Source organism: Sorex fumeus, unplaced genomic scaffold, assembly GCF_029834395.1.
Source record: "Sorex fumeus unplaced genomic scaffold, SorFum_2.1 ptg000024l, whole genome shotgun sequence".
In the NCBI taxonomy this organism is placed as follows: domain Eukaryota; kingdom Metazoa; phylum Chordata; class Mammalia; order Eulipotyphla; family Soricidae; genus Sorex; species Sorex fumeus.
The window spans coordinates 36456453-36480641 of record NW_026606081.1 but is presented as its reverse complement, the minus strand read 5'-3'; the positions used below and the strand labels follow the sequence as shown (position 1 = coordinate 36480641).

At 38.2% G+C, this 24189-nt stretch overlaps 1 protein-coding gene across 7 annotated transcripts in view; it reads left to right on the top strand.

Annotated features, from left to right (window-relative positions):
• The window catches only part of NEK1 (NIMA related kinase 1), a 154739-nt gene that overhangs the window by 103742 nt on the left and 26808 nt on the right, over positions 1–24189 (top strand). For 6 of the 7 annotated variants that reach the window (XM_056113833.1, XM_056113829.1, XM_056113832.1 and 3 more), the window contains 3 exons: positions 5974–6091; positions 16964–17052; positions 18009–18256. In XM_056113833.1, the coding sequence (XP_055969808.1) occupies positions 5974–6091; positions 16964–17052; positions 18009–18256 (455 nt within the window). The remainder of the gene's footprint in view (positions 1–5973; positions 6092–16963; positions 17053–18008; positions 18257–24189) is intronic. The other variant, XR_008792455.1, reaches the window with a different exon arrangement.

The following is a 24189-nucleotide window of genomic DNA, read 5'->3' as shown; positions in this document are numbered from 1 at the left end:
TTGAGGTATAAGGCCAGGGAAGATAGTTCAAAGGTCTGTCTGTAGCACTTGTTTCCATGCTGGAACTCTGAGTTCATTCCTTAACACAAACATGGTTCCCCATGCACCCCCAGTATGAACTACAGAGTCAAGAGTAGTCATCTAACACTACTGGGTATGTTCCCCAAATGAGAGACAGAGACAGAGACAGAAATGTTGTGATATATACATGGAGTGCTTACTACTAAGCTGTAGGAAAAAAATGAGATTTTGCATTTTATTTATTATGAATGGCAAAACGGGTGTCGTGTTAAAGGAAATAAATCAGTAGGAAATAAACCAGAAGGCAAATACCAGATGATTTTACCTGTACATGGTATATAAAGAAAACGCAGAATAGACAATGTCCAGTGTGACTAAATCGTTACACTGACTACAGAGCTGTTTCCAGGGGGAGGAGGCGGGGTTCCGCCAGGACCATGGGTGAAGGGTCTTGTTTTTCGCCCCACCTCACTAGCACGAGTGTTTCCGGTGTCTGTAGTGCAGGTCATTCCCACTTATGTGAGTTGCTTTCTTGTTTGCTTTTCCTTAGCTCTTCTCTGATGAGCACATGCCTGTTGGCTTTGACCAAGTGTCTGTTCAGCTCCTCTTGCCATTTCTTTCATGTTTTTTGTTTTCCTGTTCTTGAGTTTTGGGGGGTAAGGGGTATGCCAAGTGGTGCTTAGGAAGCTCAGCGTCCCCTCCTGATGTTTCTCAGCCAAGTAGGCCAGTGGTTCAGTATGCTGGGCCAAGAAAGTGGTGTTTAGGCTCACCGGTGCCAGGGATTACCTGAGTCACCCAGCAGTACTCAGAGCTCTTCAATGCTACTCCTGGTGAACTTTATTTTCCAGTAAACTCAAGGAAACGTGTGGTGCCAGGCAGCTGATCTGGCCGGCAGCAAGCAAGGGAAGTACCTTAATTTCACTACTATTTCTCTGATACCCTGTAGTTATTGAATGTTGCAAATACTTTATATATCTTCTATAATAGCTCTTCATTAGATATAATATGTGAATATTTTCCCCAATAACTGGGGATTTTATTTTGTTAATTATAGCTCTCTTCTCTTTTATAGATTACATTTCATTTGAAATAATCATTTGAAATAGTCATTTGAAATAGCATTTCTGTTGAATCATTGAGGGACCTGAGAGATAGTATAGTGGTTAGGGCATTTGTTAGGGCATTTGTCTTGCACATAGCCAACTTTGGTTCAGTCCTGGCATGCCTTATGGTCCCCCGAATTCTGCCAGGAGTGATTCCTGAGCATTGAGACAGGAGTAAGCCCTGAGCATCGCCAGATGTGACCCAAAAACACAAAAGAAGTTGAATCACTCAGCACACCTCTGAAGTGGATATTACAGAGACCTCAGCCTGTTTTCCTGACATATCTTACGAATTCTGATTTAATACTGAGATCTGTAACCTATTTTGAATTAACTTTGTTTATAGTTTGAGAGGGCTGGAGTGATAGCACAGCGGGTAGGGCATTCGCCTTACAAGCAGCCAACATGGCCGACCCGAGTTCAATTCCTCCGCCCCTCTCGGAGAGCCCGGCAAGCTACCGAGAGTATTGGATATGCCAGACACAGTAACAACAAAGTCTCCAATGGAGACGTTACTGGGCCCGCTCGAGCAAAATCGACAATCAACGGGAGGGCCTTTACCTTTTACCTTTACCTTATAGTTTGAGAAATAGAGTCCAGTTTCTTTTTTCTTTCTTTTTTTTTTTTTTCCATTTGGCTAACCATCTTACTAAGCATCAGTAGTTGAAGAGGCTTTCCTTCTCCACTTAATGCACCTCACTCCTTTGTTGTAAATTAACTGTCTGTATATCTGAGGATTTACTTAAGGCTCTCAACTATACTCCAACTATGGGTTTGAGAGTATGGTTTTATTCCAGTATGGCATTATTTAGATTTCTGTGACATAATATAAAGCCAGTGAATGTAATGCATCTTCTTTCTTCTCAGAATTGCTTTGGCTGTACAGGGAGTTTGATGGTTCCATGCTAATTTGAGTGGATTGACCTATGTGCTTGAAGCTTCTTGGGTCCTTTGGGCAGGGTATTCTGTGGACGATCCCAGTTGTGCTTGGGGGCCACCATTCCCACTCCTTCCTGGGGCTAGGAGGACCGCAGGGTACTGCATCTGCCACATGCCAGGCATGTGGATAGCTCTATACTATCTCTTGACTCTGCTATCATAGAAGTTTTATATCCAGATACCGTACTCACTTTTTTTTTTTTGCTTTTTGGGTCACACCCAGCGATGCTCAGGGGTTACTCCTGGCTCATGCACTCAAGAATCATTCCTGGCGGTGCTTGGGGGACCATATGGGATGCTGGGAATCGAACCTGTGTCGGCCATCTTGGTTGCGTGCAAGGCAAACACCCTACCCGCTGTGCTATCGCTCCAGCCCCCGTACTCACTTATTAAACCTTTTCTTTTTCTTCTTTCTTAGGTCATCTGTATGTTCAGGTTGCAGTGAAAATAAATGGTTTTCTGGTTCAGTGTTGTTATTCCTTTTTTCTTGGTTACTGCTTGTATTAGACCTTCTAAAAAATGTTTAATGATAGTGATATTGCAATCTGGCATCCCTGTACCTAATTTTAATAGCCATAATTTTACAGCAGAAAAGTAAGACTAATGCAACATCTTTAAGATACGCAAGAAGGGGGCAGGGTGGATGGGTGTGAGGGGACCTTGAGATATTGGTGCAGGGATGCTGGTTGTCGAGCTGAAATATTATATGCCTGAAATTTTTTTATTAATAGAATTGCAAGCCATAAATGCCTAAAAGTAAAAAAGAAAATATAGTTGGTAAGGAGAAAAATGAAGGAAAAAAAAACCAAAATGAATGACAATTTTAGTAGATAGACTGCAATAGATTTTCTGAGGTAAAACTATACTCTTCAGGCATTAGAAGTATGGAGAGTTTCAGAGCAATTAGAATTAACTAGCAGTTACGAGAAACAAACTGAAACAATTTTCTTATAATTAAGAGTATACCATTCTGGCACACAAACGCATGCATGCGCGCGTGCGCGCGCGCACACACACACACACTCACATACACATATATAAATTTCACAAAAAGAAAAAAATAAACTATGTTAATTGTTCCAGAAATAATTATGCATAATTAAATTCTTTACTATGTACAATTAAAATAAAATAACTATCATTATCCTTAATTATTTATTAATCTCTAATGCATAGCAACTTAAATAAATTAACTGCTGTAAGAATATAATTCTTTAAAACTTTGCCCTAAGTGTCTTTATCAGTCATTTTGAACTTGTAACACGAGTTTTTCACTTTTTGTCAGAGATTTCTCCTAAAAGGGAGACGCATAAACCGTTAATTACTGAAGAAGAAAAATTGTGTTTTGGCATAAATTCATCAGCTTCTATTAATTGTCCTGTAGCGATAAATAGCCCCAAGTCTAGTGAGGCATTGCCACAGATGCAGTTGAAACCAGGTGGAAATATTGATAGTCTGTTTTAATGGATCAAAAATGAACTTATTTGATTTAATGATACTTTAATTTCTTCATTAAAAAAATAATCGAAATAAATGTTTTTGAGTGATTCCTCTTAAATTAAGTTAAATATTTTTCATGTTTTAGTAGTCTTTTTTTCTACATAACAAATCACTCAGCATGTTAAGACTATAACCATTTTATTATATATCATGATTTTTTTCAGAAATTGACTCAAAGCTTGGTTACTTTTTTTTTTTAAACGATCTATGTCTTTGGGATGACTTGGTTGTGCTCAGCTGCAGCCAAGCTGGTCTGATCAGTCCAGAATGTCTTTCCTGGCATCCTGGCAGGTGCAGGTAGAGGGCTAGATCAAACATGCCCCCCATTCCCCTTTAATGCAGGGTCTGGCCTTTCCCATAAACTTTCCCCAGTAAGGTGAGTCTTAACTTCTTACACAGTAGCCTGGGGCTTACAGTCACTTCAATTAATGAAATAGTATCTGGCTTAAGGGGCTTGCCTTGCATGCTGCCAGTCCTTGTTCCATCCCTGGCACCCACTGCAGTTGCTCCTCTGGGCACCTCCAGGAGTGTTACCTGAGCAGATACTTAAGATTAAAACTGCTTGTTCTCTTAATCTCAGAACTGGCATTGGGATCACTTCTACCACACTCATTTGGTCAGAGCAATTGTAGGCTAGCCTAGAGGAGAAAGGAATGAGTTAACAGACTGGTCTGCCATTATATGCTTCCTGACAAATTATTTATAATTACCCATATACAAAGTACGCTTACCCTCATCAAAGCTTCAGCTTATGATTTTGGATCAAAGTCTAAAGATAATAGTAGAAAAGCCAGGCCCGCGTGCAGCTAATTTCCCTTGGTCACAGGTCTCTGAATTAGTGAAGAATTGTAAGTGAAAAGGATAAGTCACCACCAAGAAAAACGGGGGCATGCATTGCAATAATTGATCCATAGGAATTCCGAAATTCAGCCAGGAGTTTGTCAGCTTTTTCTTTTGTACTAAACGTTGATAGGAATTAGGGTTCTTCTCTTCCTTCTTTCAGTCCAAGCTGTGGTACTTCTGCAAGGAGAATTTTATTAACAATTTTGTGCATTTTGCATGGAATGTTATTTGATTGGCTCATGACATTTGGCAGAAACCCCCCTTTTTAAAAAAATTTTTATTAGTGAAACACCATGAGGTACAGTTGTAGACTTACAAATTTTTGTGCTTGGGTTTCAGTTATACAATGATCCAGTACCCATCCCTCCACCCATTTTTCAGTGCCCATTTTCCACCACCACGGGTCCCAGTATCCCTCCCACCCCCCATATTCCCCATCCCACCCTGCCTCTGTGGAACCTTTTGTTCTCTCTCTCCTTTTGGTGTTGTGGTTTGCAAAAGAGGCATTGAGTGGCAATCATGTTTGGTCTATAGTCTACTTTCAGCATGCTTCTCCCATCCTGGGAGGATTCTCCCAACATCCTTTATTTGGTGTTCCCTTCCCTGTCTGAGCTTCCTTTTGCCCCAGTATGTGTGGCTGGCCTCCAAGCCATGGAGCAAACGTCCTGGTACTAATCTCGGCCACTGTTGGGTGTTAGTCTCTTATTTTGTTACTTTATGTTCCCCAGATGAATGCAATCTTTCTATGTCTATCCCTTTCTTTCTGAGTCATTTCGCTTAACATGATACTTTCCATGTAGTACCACTTGTAAGTAAAGCCAACACTTTTCTACCTTGTGGTGCCTTGTGAATGTCTATTTGAGACTGTACACTTGAGGTTCTTGTCTTGTGAAGCAGATCTTTAAATCTTTCTGTGCATAAAACTTTGCTCTGTCTTTTTGGTGACATCCTGGACTTCATCTTTGCCTTGAGACCAGTTTCTTGTCTTCAATTTAGCATTTGTCTTGAGGCCATGAGAGGCCTTTGTTACCTCGATGAAACTATCTTGGCCTTTCTCTTCTGAAATCTCCTCACAAGCTCAACTCTTTATTCACTTCTCTGTATCAGAGGCTGCTGGAAGAAGCTAGTCGTCGCTTGGAAAAACCTGTTTAGGTAGCTCCTTAGTCAAATTATTGTATCTTTTAAGACACATTTGCCATGATTCTTGTTATCACACAGAACCAGATTTTCTCTCCCCTTTTTTCTACTCTCCAATCACTGTTTTTCACTGGCTAATCTTTGAGCATGTCTCTTTGAAATCCTTTCTACTTAAACTTGTTGTACAGGCCCAGACTAAGTACACAAGTTTTCATTTTTTGTTGTAGCATTACAGTGAAAAATCCAAGACTTTCATTTTAGGAACAACTGAAGTAGAGGGTTAACACAACAAAATTAAAGATCTAGGGATAAAATATTTTCCTGATACTTTTATATTAGCCTAAATTAGCTAATGATAATTTTTAGAAAGTTTGGTTTCTCTAAACGAAATTTGATTCGTCTTTTGTTAACTACTGTTTTTGCTTTTCAGAACCCGATGACTTAGAAGCAGAAGTTCTAGAGGAGCCAAGTGGAGTAAGCAAAGTTGATCACTTGCCGTGTGCTGTTGATGTGTGGATAAGTGAGGTGACTGAAACAAAAGAAACAGAGTACGTTTTATGTATGCTTTTCCTTACATTTCAAAACCTTAAGTTTTTACCCTTATTTTGTTTTTGATTTGGGGCCACACCCAGCAGTGCTCAGGGCTTCCTCCTGGCTCTGTGCTGAAGTATGACTCCTGGTGGGGCTCCGAGCACCATATGAGATGCTGCGTTATCTTGCCCAAGTATCATTTTTGTGATACTTTTGGTGAAATGCTGAAATAATCAAATATTACATCTATTACTATAGTACCTTATAATTTAATTTTTGAACAGATACTACACCCCGGTGGCTCAGGTATCAACAAGTATATAGAGTATATAGACACACACACCTTAGGTATAATTGCAGGTTTGGCTTCAGACAGTTAAAATGAAAGAAAGTCACCAAGCTTAGGGTTTCCCAGTGCATATTAAAGTTAAGTTTATACTGTACTGGTCTTTTAATTGTATAATAGCATATGTCTGGTAAAGCAGTGTACAAACCTTAATTTCAAAATGCTTCATAATGAAAATCTGATGTATAGCCACCTACATCGTTTTTTTCATCTAGGTCTCCTGAGTAACTTATGTAGCTGTTATTTTTTTTCTTCCACAGTTTTCTTTTCTTTTTCTTTTTTAATACAATTTTTATGATGATTTTTTGCATTCAATACTCCAGCACCAATCCCACCACCATTGCACCTTCCCATCACTATTATTTCCAATTTTCCCAACCGCCCCTCAAGCCTGCCTGTATAGCAACCCTGCATAATTTATTTTATATTGCTGGTCAGAAATAACTCACTAAAAATGATAAAAAAAATGTTTACTTAGAAGAAACTGTGTGAAGATTGTTGTATCTAAACATGGAGCCATTAAGCCCTTGTGTAAGAGATTACTCACATGTTGTTACAGGTTAAACCTTGTGTGCTTTTTTTTTATGATTTTTTAAAAATTTATTTATTTATTTTGCTTTTTGGGCTATGCATGGTGGTCGTAGGTTTTACTCCTGGCTCTGCACTCAGGAATTACTCCTGGTGGTGCTCGGGAGACCATATGGGATACCAGGAATTGAAACCGGGAAGGCCGTGTGCAAGGCAAATGCCCTACCCACTGTGTTATTTCTCTGGCTCAAGCCTTGTGTGTTTACATCTTGTTATTCGAGATTGATTGTCTTCTACTTTACATCCCATCCAATGTGGTGTGCTACTCCTAGTGTATGAGTGATGCAGAGTTTGAAATGTTACTCGGCCATAAATGTGGCCATGTGCTCCAGAAATTAAAAAAATTTTAGTGGGGTGTTACAGCAGGAGTTAAATTTTTAACTGGATGGTGACTTTGGGTGCCTTGGATAATTCAGCTTGGCATGAAGTCCAGAAACATCTCTGCAACTTGTTGATCTCTCTTGGGATTTATATATGTTTCTGTGTCATGGCTGGTTAATGAGTTTATTTGGTACCAGAAGTAGTTCATGGATGTGACTGCCAGGTTTCCAGAAGAATAGGGTGATGGGTGGAGGTCCCCATCCCCTACTCCCTGAGAGCCTGGACATTTCAGTCACAAAACCTATATATTGAGTTTTTCAGCAGATGAATATCTGCATGAGGCTTGTCCTGAGCAGTGGGGTCTGGCCATAAGTATGGCAGAGATTGTGGAGTGTGGAGGTTTTAGGCTTTTGGGGCTCTGATTGGGTGGGTGCTGGGCACCCGCTCCCTCCCCTTCCCAGGGTGCCCCAGTCAGCTCTGCCTGGCATGGGTCAGGAAGCATCTTTGTGTAACCTCTGTATCAGTACTTGTGCTACATCACCTTGTACTTATATGTTATGGAGACATTTTCCCCTTAAGTCTCACAAACCAGCTTCTGCTAGATTAAACTTTTCTTTTTTCATCTTCCTCATCTCTTTTAGCTTTCTCGGAATTACGGAAAATTAAGGCCTTACTTTGGATTAGTCTTTGATTTAAGGGAATGTTGTGGCTGGTTTGATCTATGCAGACCACAAATACTTTTTCTGTATCAGCAACAAGGCTGTTTGACTTCCTTATTCTTTAATTCACTGAAGTAGCACCTTTGTGTTCCCTCAGAAGTTATTTCTTTGGGAGCCACAGAGATCATATAGGGGTTAAGATACTTGCTTAAATGACCCGTGTTCAGATCCTGGAATTACATATGCTTCTCCAAGCACCTTCAGGGATAATCTCAGAACACAATGTTAGGAGTAATCCCTGAGTATGACCCCCTTTAAAAAACAAAGAAAAAAATTATTCCTTTGTATTCACCACTTCACTGAGTTCCTTGAGATACCCAGCTTCTGCTCCCTCAGCTTTCAACATGCCTTCCTCACTAAGCTCAATAAAGTGAGAGAAGCACAACTCTCCCTTTCTTTGCAACATCGAGAGGACAGTGTCAGGTTAATTTATTGACCTTTCGCTATCGTTGTGTTTGAAAGAATAAGGGAGAGGGAGAGATGAGTGCGAAGAGGTAGAGCCAGTCAGGAGCAGGCAGCATACATAAAACACATTTATGAATGAAGTTTTCCATCTCTTTTTGTGTCCTAAAACAATTACAGTATAATATCAGAGTTCACTAATAACAGGTCATCGTGACAGGCACGAGTGTCGTTAAGTTAAAGTTTAAAATAGCATAAGATTATCAAAATGTGACACAGTTAATACTGTGAACCCCATGCTATATGACAGATAAGCTCTATGTAGGATTGTTACAAAATCTTCACTTTGTAAAATTTTGTCTGTGAAATGCAGCAAATCAAAGTATACCTTTATAAAGATATGAAGTAAAAAGTTTCTTTCCTTTATTTTACATGCAGCAGATTCCTGTCTCCCTTCCTTCTTGTTATTTAAAAATACATACCTAAGATACCTAAGCAAAAAAGAAATTTTAGTTTCCCTCACAACAGTATATATTTTACTGTAAGACACAGAATATTTTCTATCCTTTTTAATTTTTAGCCATTGATATGATAATTTTTATAGTACTATATGGTGCTTTCTCTTTTAATATCTTCTTGGTAATTTTGTTTTTTTATATATGTGTACTGCAACTCAGTAAATATCCTGTATTGATAGGATGCTATTAGTAGGATAGAATTAAATGATGCAGCAGTGAATTATAGTTTACATAAGACATTTTTCATGTCTATAAGTAAATGTGTAGGATAATTACATAGAAGTTGATTTTATAAATTACATTTTTAATTTATTGTTCTAGGTGCCAAGAGTGATTTCTGAGCACAGGGAGTAAGCCTTAAGCATAGCCAGGTGTGGCCCCAACCACCTTCCAGAAAAATTTAGTCTTTTTAAAATTGTTTTTTGTAGGTTATACTTATTTAACCTGTTTTTATATGAATTACAGGGATTTTTTCCTCTGTTGATATTTCCTGATCTGTTTTTCTAAATCTATGTCCCTCTTCTGTTCAGTCTTTTTGGCCTTAAAGACTATTTTATATTTGCTTATTTTTGTTTTTTGTTCTTGATCCACACTGGCAGTGCTCAGGACTTACTCCTGGCCTGAACTCAGGGATCACTACTGGCAGGCTCAGGGGATATTATTGGGTGCCGGGGATTGAACCCAGGAAAGCCACATACAAGGCATGTGCCCTTCCAGCTGCACTATCGCTCTACCCATAAGATGTTTTTGTTAGAAAGTTATCAGATTTACCTGAATTTCAATAATCATTCAGAAAACTTGGTTCTTTCCAGCATTATAAAAGATGTTTCAACATCTAGTGCTTTGATGTAGATGTTTTGGTCTGTAAATGTTTGATTCTCTTTGGATTCTATTCTGATGGATTCAGATGGATTCCGTTTTCTTACAGATATCTGTTCCATTGTCTCATTTCCAGTTTTTTAAGAAATGACCTCTACTGGAGTCAGAGCAGTTGGACAGGGGTTAAGCCTCTTGCCTTGCGTGTGGTCATCCCTTGTTAGGTCCCTGGCACCACATGGTCCCCTGAGCATGCCCAGGACCTACCCTCAAGTCCAAAACTGGGAATGGTCACCACTGGGTATGGAACCCCTTCGCAAAAAAACTCCACAAATTTAAAATGCCACTTTCACTATTTATGAAGTTATCTTAATTAAGTCCATTTTTGTGTTTTCTCTATCATTTTTTTCTTTTGTCTTTTTTTAAAAAAAAATACAGTCTGCTTGCACAGTTTTCTAAAAAACTTAAAAATGTTTTGGGCACACCCAGCAGTGCTCAGGGGTTATTCAGAAATACTCTTGTGAGTGTTCAGGGACCATATGGGATTCTGGAGGTCGAACCTGGTTGGTCATGTACAAAACAAGTACCTTATCCACTGTACTATTGCTCCAGCGCTACGCTTTGGGTTTTTTTTTTTTTTTTGGCTTTTTGGGTCACACCTGGCAATGCACAGAGGTTACTCCTGGCTCTGAACTCAGGAATTACCCCTCACGGTGCTCAGGGGACCATATAGGATGCTGGGAATCAAACCTGGGTTGGCCGCGTGCAAGGCAAATGCCCTATCTGCTGTGCTATTGCTCCAGCCCCCCTCTACACTTTTGTTTTGGGGCTACACCTGGCTGTGCTCAGGGCTTACTCCTGACTCCATGCTCAGGGATCACTCCTGACGGCTATGCCCTGGGCACCATACAGGGTGCCAGGGACTGAACCTGGCTCAGCCATTTGTAAGGCAAACGTCTTTCCCACTGTGCTCTCTCCAGCCCCAGCCCCCTGACTTTTAATTAAAATAGTATATGTGTTTTAAGAGCGTTTAAAGTGAATGCCTTTCCACTGCACTTTTTTTCTAGCCATTTTTATTTGTATAATTTCTCATCTGAATTTAGAACTTATTTAGCCAAACTTCCCCCACTAGAAAAATCATTTGGTACATTACTGGGATATTATATTCATAAATTAGCATAGGGAAAATCAAGACGTAGTTTTCTTCCTGGCCATGAAGTACATGATTAACCTTTGTTTTTTTAAATCAAGTTGTGGAGTTTCCTTTGTCTTGGTTTAGCACTTTTAATTGGTAATTGTATTCTTAGGCATATTATCTTTTGTTTGCTGTGATGAAAAGTACACATATATGTATATATCTTTTATAGATATATAATTTTTTGTTTTGTTTTTGGTTCATTCCCAATGTCGCTCAGGGGTGCACTGGGGAATTACCCCTGGTGGTGCATGGGAAATCATATAGAATGCCTGATATTGTACCTGGGTTGGTTGGGTGAAAGGCAGGCATCTTACATGCTGTACTATTGTTCCAGTCCCCGTACCTATTTTTTTTGGTGTGAACACTTGTAACTAGAAGATTGAATAAGTGAAAAGTTTATTTTGTAGTAGTATTGCATTATAATATTGTATCTTCAGCTATTTTAATTGTAAACACCTTTCATGTTCTTCAAAAAATAGAAAACCAGAAGGTAACATACAAAAATACACAACAGAACATTACCACAAACCAGAACTGACAAAGGAATTACATTCAACATTCTGAAAATAAAAGGATATTAAGACAAAGGGACTGGGGATGTGGCTCAGTGGTACGGTACATGGCTAACATGTGAAAGTTCCTGGGCTTGATATTGTGTACTGGCATGAAGAAAATTAAAAGTGTTAAACCAGTACTTCTTTATATATTTTTTTTCATTTGTTACTTTTACTGCTAAATATTTTCCCCCCTTTTAATAGAATCACTATAATAAACCAGTGCTGCTTATATAAAAACTTTATTTCCTGGGAAAACTGTTGCAAATAATATAGTTCTAGACTACAATAGGAAATCCAGAGACTGGAGCAATAGTACAGCAAAGAGGGCACTTGCCTTGCATGCAGCCCACCCAGGTTCATTCCCCAGAATCCATGTGGTCCCCCGCACACCACTAGGAGTAAGTAATTCCTGAGTTCAGAGCCAGGAGTAAGCCCTAAGCACCACCAGGTGGACCCCGCCCTCCCTCCCCCCCAAACAAAAGAGAAAAGTTAGAAGGTGAATTCCCTGGGCCTATGAGACTCTCTCTCTACACTTGGGGGGATGGAGGGGCTGGGCTCCCCGGCTGGCGCTTCTCAGGCCCCCTCAGCGTGCTGGGGATCAAAGGGATGTTGACTGTGTGCTTGGCAAGACCTGCAACCCCTGAACTATTTTCTGTGGCCCCAACTTTGAAGTATCTTGACAGTCAATACCATTCCTAATGATAAAGCATGTGGCTAATAAAAGCTGGACTTTGACCATGGGAAACAGCCAAGATGTTTCCCAGGAGACAAGAGTGAATCTCACTAAAACGACAGGGAAGCGGAGATAGATACTTTCCACAGGTCATGTGGCCTTTAGGAACCACAGCACTTAGAAACACCGAGTAAAGAAAACCTGTAGCTCACAACTAAGTTTCCTCTATGTTTTTCATCTATCTGCAGAAGGCATGAACATAGAGCCATATATTGAATTATGACTAAAAAATGGTGACTGGAAAGATGTCCAGGATTTAGTACTTGCCTTGCATGCAGCCAACCCCAGTAGGATTCTCAGCACTGTATATGTCCCCTAAGCACCGTCAGGAATTACAGGGGAGCACAGGAGCACAAATAAGTCCAGTGTGACTCAAGGTACCTCCCAAAAGAAAAACACCAGAAGCAACTATAATTCCTAGACATTTCCTTTCCATTATCACCAAGTATTTGCTAATAGCAGCCTCTAGGGAGTATTGGTACTGCCGTATAAGTACCGCGTGCTAACCGATTGCGCCACTGGAGCTCCGGCAAGCTCCCCGTGACGTATTCGATATGCCAAACACAGTAACAACAAAGTCTCCAGTGGAGACGTTACTGGACCCGCTCGAGCAAATCGACGAACAACGGGAGGGCCTTTACCTTACCTTTTACCTTTAGGGAGTATCAGTAGCTATTAGGCAACAAGTTCAAATTTTTATGACTTTTTAATAGCAGTTTAAAATTAGAGGATGAATGATAAAACTGGCTAATGGACTTGTAATTTTAGAAGTTAATAGCCATATTTATATGTTCAATAAAAATGTCAACAATTTCTAATTTTTATCTGTTTTACAAGCTATAAAATTGCGCTAAGGCTTCTGGTTAAAGTGATTGCAAACTGGGGCTGTCAGCTAAGAGATAACTCCTTGAAGCCGGCTGCACCCCAGGCTCTGTGTTACTACCCTCTACTGTACTCCACCTATAACCTTTGTCCTTTTTATGGAAAGCCAGTTTAAAATCAGAACTAGAGCACATGTAGGAGCCCAAGGGTCCCGACACCTCATGGTCCGCTGCCGGAAGTAATTCCCAAGCATTCCTGGTTTACCAGTAAGCCCTGTTCCATGGGGACCCAAAAGAAAACTAGTCTTTAGAATCTGTACTACTGCACCCAGTACCCATATAAATGGCCATTACAATGAATGTAATTACTAATATGCCATTGACTTCCCTGGCTTCTTAGCTGTCTTGATTTGCTCCTTACAGTAGCCATTTGTAGGCTATGACGAAATACAAAAAGACAAAAGACCTAAACCCAGAGGTCTGAAACAAATCAATAGGCAATCTGTTTTTCAAGGTATTTAATTTTCAGGACTAGGAGCGCCCGGTGGACAAGGTGCTGGCCTTGCACATAGCCAACCTGCTTTTTTTATCCCTGGCACCATATAGGGTCTCCACGGCCCTGCCAAGTGTGATCCCCAAGCACAGAGCCGAGAGTAAACCCTGAACATCATGGACTGTAGACCAGAAGCAAAAAAAACAAAACAATCCTCTTTGAGTTCAGAGCTATAATACGGTGGGTGGGGCACTTGCTTGCACACGGCAGCTTGGGTTCTGTTCCCCACCACTCCAGATGACCCCCTCAGCCCTGTCAAGTGATTCCTGAATGCAAAGTCAGGAGTAAGCCCTGAGCATCTCTGGATATGGTCTTAAAGATATGTTTTAAATTTTATTGATTTATCATTACAGTATGATGGATTGTCAAGGATTTAGCATCTAAATGTTATAAAGTAAAAGTTATTGAAGTTCCTATACTGTCCCACCTCTACTCATTCCTTCCACTAGCCCACTTTCCAATATTTTTTAGTGACCACTGTAGTTCTTCTGAGGATGGGAGTTAGTTTCGCTGATTTTCCCTCCATTTTGTTTGCTTTAGTTATTTCTATTCCATATATGAATGAGCAATTTTTAATGGTCTTTTCCCTTATTACACTTAACATAATTACTTCAAGGTCCATTTATTCTATCTCAAAGCTACAATTCATGTTTTTAAAATTTATAATTTTATTATAGACCTTGTAATATCGATGCAATAGTGTTAAAATTTATGATATTGATTCATGTATGGTATTGAGTTATTTTTAATAGTGTAGCATTTCTTTTACTCTTTACCACAACTTCTTTACCACAACTTCTTACCTTAAACATTTATGAATGTTTTAAGTTGATTCCATGTTTTGGATATTGTAAATAATATAAAATTCTTTAGAATTAGCATTTTCATATTCTGTGTATCAGTGTCAACAGACAGTTGTAAAATTGTCTTCTTATAATAAGGCTCAAGCTGAATTGCATGGTATGGAAATTTCTCCCTTGACACACCAGTAACTCCTCGTTTCTCATTGATATTTACACAGAAAACTAAGATGAATCATTGGTGAGAAGAACCTTTTATTGTGTGTTTTTAGGCCAAACTGGAGGTGCTCGGGTTTACTCTTGGCTCTGTGTTCAGGTTCACTCCTGGCGGGGTTTGAAGTACTGTATACAGTGCCAGGGATCAAACCCCAGTTGCCCTGAACAGGGCAGATACTTTATTCACTGTAGTATCACTCTACCCCAAAGAGGGATCACTGGAAACAAATACTTAGGAACTCCCATCTTTAGAGATTGAACAATTATGCATTATCACATAAGTTAAAAGTGTGTATCATAAGAAATCAGCATCTACATTTACCACATTAACATTAAACTTTGTCCTGTTCTGATATGTTTTTATTGTATTGTATTTCTGCCTACTACTAATTTATTTTAGTGGTTTTATAACTACAAATTTGTGTTGTAGAATTTTCTCTTTATTGTGGAAAAATCATTGGATTTTGATACTCTTGTTATGCTTCCTTCGTTTAAAAGTAATTGGAAGTTAATTTTTTCTTTGCCATGCTCTGTAACTGTGATTTTGAAGTGTTTTCTATAAATATGCTTTGTGATGCATATTTTAGTCTGGGTACACCATGTGGTCTGTGGTGAAACTTTGCCTTTGTACTGCAAAAATAACGGTAGATAATATGTAAACAAATGATGGCTGTTCTAATCTTACTTTATCTATAAAAGCAGGCAGTGGGCTGGACTTGGACTTGGACACAACAAAAGCATATGCAAGAGAATTTATTGTAGGAGAGTCATAGCAAATATTTGAAATAGTTTAAATCATTAATAATGAAGTGGCCAAAAATACTGTTGCATTCCTGTAGTCTGTATTTTGGATAGAACACAACAGCTACAAGAATAAAAACAAAGCTGTATGCATTAGTAGGAAATATGTTCCTGGCACTGCAGCGTCCCCAGAGTACTACAGGAGCAAATCCCACACTGGGTGTGTCCCCAAAGCAAAAATCAAAACTCTCTGTGATGCCAAAAACCCCGAGATATATTACTGATACTTTTGGGAACGTATTCTTTCTGTCTTTACACTTTTATTTAAAAGTGTATAATGTCTGGACTTTATTCTCACTTGTATTGAAATAAGCATTCTAAAAAGTTCTTTATGTTTCACCTTCAGTTTTAATTCACATATTTGATAGTTAAGAGATTTTTTTACATAAAAATATATACTTTTCCTGTGCTACTCATCATATTTTGTTTGGGGGCTTTAGCCAGCAGTACTCAGGGTTTACTCATAGCTCTGTGCTTAGGGATAATTACCGGTGGGGCTCAGGAAAACATCAGGGTGCCGGGGACCTAACACATGTTGGCCACGTGCGAGGCAGATACCTTCCGTGTTGTTGTATTTCTATGGCCTCATCATTTTTTCAAAATCTAACACCTTTAATATAAGTAGATGTTCATTTAGCTTTGCTTACTGATTTTTGATTGTCATACTATATATCAGTTCATGTAGATAATGATTTATTATTTAAACAATAATATGATAGAATGATCAAATGATCATAAATTATAATAAAATGATCAAACACCCATTCTCCCACCAGTGCACATTCCCCACCACCAGTCTCTTCAGTATACCCCCGCTTTCCCACCCCCCACCTGCCTCCATGGCAGACAATTTTCCCCCATACTCTCTCTCTACCAAATACCGAGAGGTTATCATATTTGGTCCTTTACTTTCAGCACACTTCTCCCATCCTGATTGATCCCTCCAACCATCATTTTCTTAGAGATTCCTTCTCTATTCCAGCGGCCTTTACCCCACCCCATGAGGCAGGCTTCCAACCGTGGAACAATCTTCCTGGCCTTTGTGTCTACTGTCCTTGGGTGTCAGTCTCATGTTATGATACATACTCCACAAATGAGTGCTGTCCTTCAATGTCTGTCCCTCTCTTTCTGACTCATTTCACTTAGCATGAGACTCTCCATCTCTATCCACTTATAAAATTGCTTTCAGATTTATTTAAATATGTTGCTAAGGCATGAGAATCTTTATTTCTAATCAGTTTTTCATATGATTAGGGGGTGCACTCTAAACTTGCCCCTTTAAGAAATGGTGAGAGTGGTTGTTATGAATGATTGTTATTGGTGAAGATTTGAATAAGGTGAAAAAATGTAATGTACTTGTGCAAGAATGTATAAGAAAGAAAAGTGTGTGGAAGAATGATCACAGCATAGTGAACTTGTGTTTCATTTTGTTGCCTTTTAAGATTGCTTTCATTGCTGATAAACTCTATATTGACTGGTTGATGTATACATCTCTGGCAGATTGGAAACTAGGATTATATTTCAGCAAAGTCAAATTTCTGAAGATGGAGCTCAGAGGAATGTGGACCAGCTTGATGAAGTTGGTACTGGTAAATATACTACGTTTGTCTAATTTTTGGGAGATTATTAGACTGGCTTATTGTATTTGGACAAAATGTAAGTTGCATTCCTTATTTTTTCAGCCATTTAAAAATCAAAGCCATTGAGCACTGTACTCTGCATTAATAATCCTAGCTTGTTTGACAACATACACACAACTTTTTTTTCTGTCGTTTATCACATGTTCAAAATGAAATGAATTGTTTGCCAAAAAGTCAGTTTACGAACAACATTGTTGTATTATTTTATTCATATTTTCTTTTGGAGGATGGGGTGCGGGGGGGCAGGGGCACATACCTGGCAGTGTGCAGGGCTTACTCCTGGCTCTGCATTCAGGGGTCACTCCTGGCAGGGATCAGGGCAAGAACCCTACCCAGTACACTATTGCTCTGACCAATAGTTGTTGTCTTATTTACTAAGTAATAGTAATAATTAAAATATAAAGACAGTAATTTGGAGGGCAGGCTAGTTTGGGTCACACCCAGTAGTGCTCAGGAGTTACCCCGGCCTTATTCAGAGGACCAAGTATGGTGCCGGTGATTTGAACTGGTTTCAGCAGGGTGCAAGCAAATACCTTAACTCCTGTGTTATCTTTCATGTCCAACAGCTATAATTTTTTTCATCTAATATTGGAGCAAAGATAAAGTAGAAATGAAAATATACTTTTCTTCAAATTTTTATGCATTTGTGTATATATTTTGTGTATATATTTGTGTATATATTTTAGAATATCCAGTATAATGCAGGTATATTACTAATGAAATAGACTTTCTGAAAATAAAACATTATATTGAGGATTATTTATATGGTAACATATATAGATATTTTTCTGCTAGACATGTTTTTTTTCTAGAACTTATATTAAGTATTGTGGTTTTTCACTGTCAGTGCTTTATGTAAATACTGCGTATAGATTTTTTCACATACTTTTTTTTTTATACCACAGAATCTCAAGTAGATGATTCTCAGCACTCTAAATGTGATGCAGATAAGTCTGTGAAACCAGAACCATTTTTCCAGAAGGTGGTTCATCCTGAACACTTGAACTTAGCCTCTCAAATTCAATCAATTCTCTGTTCTCCGGAAGAATCCCTTCCACTTCGATCTCGCTCTGATTCACCACCAAAAACTAAAAGTAAGAATTCCTTGCTGATTGGACTTTCAACTGGTCTATTTGATGCAAACAATCCAAAGGCAAGTATGTTCCTCAAGTAGAAATTTTTATCCATTTGATAAAATTTTTTATTGATTTTCTTCGATAAATCATAATATTGAGTGCTAATGCCTTGAAAACTCAGACATATGCACACATCAAAACAAAAATAACAAAAACCATCATCTGTTATGAGATACTGAAAATTACTGTTCAGATACTGTACAAAAATTATGCCATCGGCTTCTTGGTCAAGATTATTTTTATAGAATTTACTTTGAAGCAAAAGATTCTCCATGCACTCTTACACTCTCTTTCTCATCACCCTATCCAACTTCCACTTTTAATAAGAAATTAAGCTCAAGCAATGTGTCTTAAAATGGTGAGAGTACCATATTACCTAATTTGTATATGTAATGATTAATATATATTTATATGCACTTCCTGACAAAAGTTTCCCAGCCTCCTATTATCTCAGTTGATGCATTTATTACAGTCTTTCAACCCTAATCCCACCATCATTATTACCTTTTCTCCACCATTGTCTGGTTTTTCCCAACCACCCCTCAAGCCTGCCCTCATGGGGGCCCCAAATAATTTATCTTATATTGCTTGTTACTACTAAATGGCTAGTAGAGTGGTCAAAAAATACTTCAGTAAGAAAATTTGTGAAAATTATAACATCTCGCCCTGGGGACATTAAGTCCTTGTCTGAGGGTATACTAAGTTGTTGTTGCTAGTTGAGCTTATTATGTAAAAGGTTTTTGGTAAGTGAGATTAGTTGGTCCCTATGTTACATTATCATCCCATGTGGTGTGCACTGGAATGCTAGTATTACGGAGTTTGGAGATGTCCTATGGCAGCGAATATGACTGCACACTCCAGGAAAATCCAAAATATTTAACTGGGCCACAAGCTTACATGGTGCAGTGGTAGATGTGGGTTTAGCTGCTGGGGCTTTGAGAAGTATGAGGTGTGAGGGGGTAGTCACCTAGAGTTTTCAGACAAAAAAAACCCCTGTGTACCTGAAATTTTCAGCAGTTTGACATCTCTGGAGCTCAGTTGTGAGGAGGTAGAGTCCAGCCACTGGCATGGCGGCAGCTGTTGGGGTGTGAGTGCGGCTACCAGGGCTCGCCTCCTCCAAGATTGCCCCAGAAGTCTCAGTTGGGGACCAGGGTGTCTGAGAAATTTTGGGGGCCAGTTGATCACTTTTGAGATTTAATCACACATCTCTGGAGCAGGGCTGGTTATGTGAGCTTGCATTGTGGTAGTGGTGGAATCAGTTGATGTCTTTAAAATTATGTAGACAGTTTTTTGTTTGAAAATTTAGAGACTGAGAATAATGAATCAACAGTGGAACTTATGCCAGCTAGATGAAGTCCTGTGTTTTATCCCTCATGCTGCAAAAATAATCATTATCACAATAATAGCTTAAAAGAGCTCTAGAAAATTTAAATATAAAAAAATAGAAATGGATAATACTGCTGTGAACATAGAAGAGCCCCTAATCTTTCAAGTTTGTGTTTCAGTGATACCTCCTTAGGAGTGATATTCATATGGAATATGTAATTCTTATGTGGAATAATCATATGGTATTTCCATCTTTAGTTTTTTGGATTTTTTTTTTAAAGAATTCTTTATACCATTTTTTACTGGGGCTGTGCCAATGTGAATTTCCATGACAGTGTATAAGAGTTCTTTCTTCTCCATATTGTTGCCATTATCTGTTATCTCAAAATCTTTTTGGTACAAGCTGTTTTCACAGGTGAGGTGATAGCCCACAGGGTTTTGGGGGGTTTTTTGGGGGGGGTATTTTTTTTCTTTGGTTTGGGGGACAGGAGCCAGGGTTCACTTTGCTAATGTAATGATATTGACTGTTTATTTACATGCCTGCTGAGTTGTCTGTATGTTTTCCTTAGAATATCTCTTGAATTTTCAGTCCCTGATAGGACATAGGATGTACAATTCTTCTTTTCTCAATTGGTAGGTTGCCTTTCTTATTTTGTGGTAGTTTCTTTTATAGGGTAAAAATGTAGTTTGTTATCCCCCCCCCCCGTTTTTTTTGAGATAACATGGTTTTACAGTAGTTTCTTTACCACTTATTTTTGCTTTTGTTTTTCTTTTCTGTTGGAGTTGAGTCTTCAACTGAGTTTGATCTTGAAATCAAAGTTCAGTGATATGTAAGTTCTCTTCTAGATATATTATAGCCTGGAGTTTTACATCAACTTTTTTGTTTTGGTTTGATTTGTTTTGGTTTTGCTCAGAATTGCTCAGGTTTCTCATGACTTTGCACATAGGAATTAGACCTGGCAGTGCCTGGGGGATCATGTGGGATGCTGGGGATGGAATCCAGGTCAGCTACATGCAAAGCAATCACCCTACCTGCTGTACTGTCTCTCCAGTCCCCTTAAATCAACTTGTTGATCCATTTTGAGTTAATTTTTTTGGTATGGTGCTAAATAACAGTTGAATTTCTTGGTAGGTGACTTCATAGTTTTCTCAGTACCATTTGTTGAAGAGGCTTTCCTTTCTCCATTCTGTAGAATTGGTGGCCTTTTCATAAATTAAATGTCACTTAATATGCGTACATTTATTTTTGGACTCTCCTCTTCCTTTGATCTGAACATCTGATTTTGTTTCACCACCCTAATGTTATGATTGTTATTGATTCATGATGTAGTTTAAAATCAAGGGAGCATGATGCTTCATTTTTAAGTTTCAGATTTGCCTTGGCTCTTCATGGTTGTAGGCATTTCCAGACAAATTTGTTGTTTTATTTCCTTGAAGAATGCTGCTATGATTTTGATAGGAGGAGGTTCATTGAATGTGCACAGTAATAAAAGCATTTTGACAGTTAATTTCCTGCCTGTGGACACAGGATATCAGGATATTCTTTTTTTTCTTTCCCTTTTTAGGTCGTACCCAATGATCAAAGGGGGTACTCTTGGCTCTGCACTCAGGAATTACTCCTGGTGGTGCTTGGGGTACCATATGAGATGCCGGGGATCAAACCTGGGTCGGCCACGTGCAAGGCAAATGCCCTACCCGCTGTGCTATCGCTCCGTCCCCTATTCATCCATTTTTTTTGGTGCCTTTTCCTATTTCTTTTAACAGTGCTTTGTAGTTTTAGGGTAGAGGACTTCGAGCTGCCTTTTCCAGAGTACTCCATTATACTTTATCTTTCTGTATAGATGTCTTTAACTCAGAACACGTTAATAAGTTGTTACTGTCTATAAAATTAATATTCTTTGCATATTCATTTGACTTTTCTTTTTGTGACCTAAATTTAGCCTTAGTAGTTTGAAAGGATTATTTACTCTAGAAGTAATAAGAACAGCAATAGAGATTGCATGTAGAAGACTGAGAGAGAAAGGCAAAATGAAACACTAGAAAATCAAATCAGTTTTGTAGGTGTTTATCACAACAGACAAAAGGATATATCTGCTATCCTGAGATCAGGGAATTTATCACCTGACAAAATAGTAAACAATCAGTGTTCCAAAGTAGTAGCTTTGACTCATTAATATAAAATTATTTCTAAGCATATATAATTGTATTACCAAAAAGATTTTTGTTGAATTTTTTTTAATTACATTACTTGTATCCTTTTTTCCATTACAAAAGTCCTTCTTGTAAGTGGGATCCTAACTTCTCTCTCTCTCTCAAGGAATTCACTCAAGCCCTGTTTCATCAGCTTCTGTAGTGGATCATTTTGTCAACCTCTTCTGTTCTAGCAAGTCCCTTCTCTTGAGCACATACCCTTTCTAGCTGTGATCATATCTCTCTTCCTTTCATAACCAAACCTTCTATACATTTGCAGTCTCTACTTCAGTTTCTTTCCCAATATATTTCAGTGTGCCTTTTTACCCAGTTTATTGCTTTTTTTGGGGGGGTCAAAATCAGCAGTTAAGGAGAGAGAGAGACAGTACAAGAGTTAAGGCACTTGGTTTGATTACAGATAATCTTGGTTTGGTCCCTGGCACAGCTTATAACCCCCAAATCCCTCCAGGAGTAAGCACAGCTGGTGCGGCCCCAATGCCCCCTCCCCCAGTTCAAAATCAGCAATTATTGGTACATAACTATTTCCTCTATCATTTTTACTCAGATTTCACTTAATGTGCATGCATTTATATTCAACAGTTCTTATTCCTCTTTTTAAATCATTATATTTATTGGCTCCCTTTATCACACCTTGATAAAAAAAGGTATGTTTTATCATAGATTTCCTATTTTTCCCTTGAATTTATTAGTCACACTCAGTTTCCTTTGCTGGCAGTTCCTACTGCTAACAGATCTTCTTAAATATGTATTTTTCTTGTACTGGGTGAAGTGTTCTGTAAATGTCAGGAATTAAATCAAGTTGGTTAATCATATTATTTAAGCCTTCTTATTTTTACACTTTAACTCAACTTACTGAATTTTTAGCTATGTTCATTTATCCTTGCAGTTGTATTTGTTCTGTGTATTTTGAAGATGTTACTTTTTAATGACTGAAAAATTAATTTTATGTTTTATGGATGAATTGGTATATTCATTGTTAAGAAATATCTCTTTGTTAATATTGTTAACAAATATCTCTCTTTGTTAATGATTTTGTGCAAGGCAAGCATCCTACCCACTCTATTATTTCTCTGACCCAAGCCTCACTGATTTTCTATTTGTTTTATCAATTACTGAGAAATAAGTATTTAAATTTCCTTTTAATTGAATTGTAGATGAATTGTCTTTATGTTTCCTTGATGAATTGACTTTTCTATTATGATAAAAATAATTTTACCGGGGGCTGGAGCAACAGCACAGCAAGTAGGGCTGCATACGGCCAACCCAGGTTCAATTCCCAGCATCCCATTTGGTCCCCTGAGCACCGCCAGGAGTGATTCCTGAGTGCAAAGCCAGGAGTAATCCCTGTGCATCTTCAGGTGTGACCCAAAAAGAAAAAAAATAATAATCATCTTACCCGTGGTCGTATCACTTTGTTTTAAAATCCAGTTTGATATCAGTGTGGTCATTTCAGAGTTCTTAGGCTTAGTGTTTATATGGCGTGTATTTTTTACATCTTTTACTTTTAATTGAACTTCTGTAGTTTTACTATCCATCTTATTTTTAACCAGTCTTAACAATCTCGTCTAATTACAGCTCTTAGATTATTTATTTGTAATATAATTTTTGATGTATCACTAATATGACCAGGTTTAATCCTATTGTTTTGCTCTTTATTTTCTCTTTGTCTTATCATCTGTTCTTTTCTTTTTAGCTTCCCTTGGAGTATTTTAGCACTTCATTGTTATCATTTGCTTAAAAATAAAATATATTCTTTAGTGATGATCTCAATTTTCAAGAAAGATCTTTTGCTATCTTTTCTATGATGTTACCATATTTCACGTATGGCGTAAGAATCATGTAACAGTAGATTTCCATTTATAGTCTAATGTGCATGCTCTTTGTGAGACTGGTGTTATATATTTTACTTCCACATATATCTTGGGCTACCAAGAATTCCCAGACCTTCCAAGAATGTACATGCTTCTGCCCCCTCCAAAAGGATATTGAAATTAATCTAATTGCAAATGAAATAAGACCCTTAGTGGCAGTTGTCTATGGACAATTAATTTCAGGGAAATTTCTCTCTGTGAATATTAAAACTGCAGAATATTTAAATAACATGAAAAGCTTCATTTGTGAGAAATATAGAACTAAAAGTATTCTCATAAAATTTTCTGACTGAATTGAATATTCTATTTAAATTTTTACCAGCCCACTTGAAGACTATAAGAATAAAGGGTTTTAAGCCTAGCCATAGGTTTGATGAGTGCGTGGACCCATCCCGGAAAGGTGTCAGGTTACATACTATTTGGAGTTAATTTTCAACTCTATTAATATATATTGAATTGTGAGGCTTATTTATTCATAAAACAAATAAGCTCAAATTGTGATTATGTCTCTGTGATTAAAGTTTTTCACACCTACAAATTAT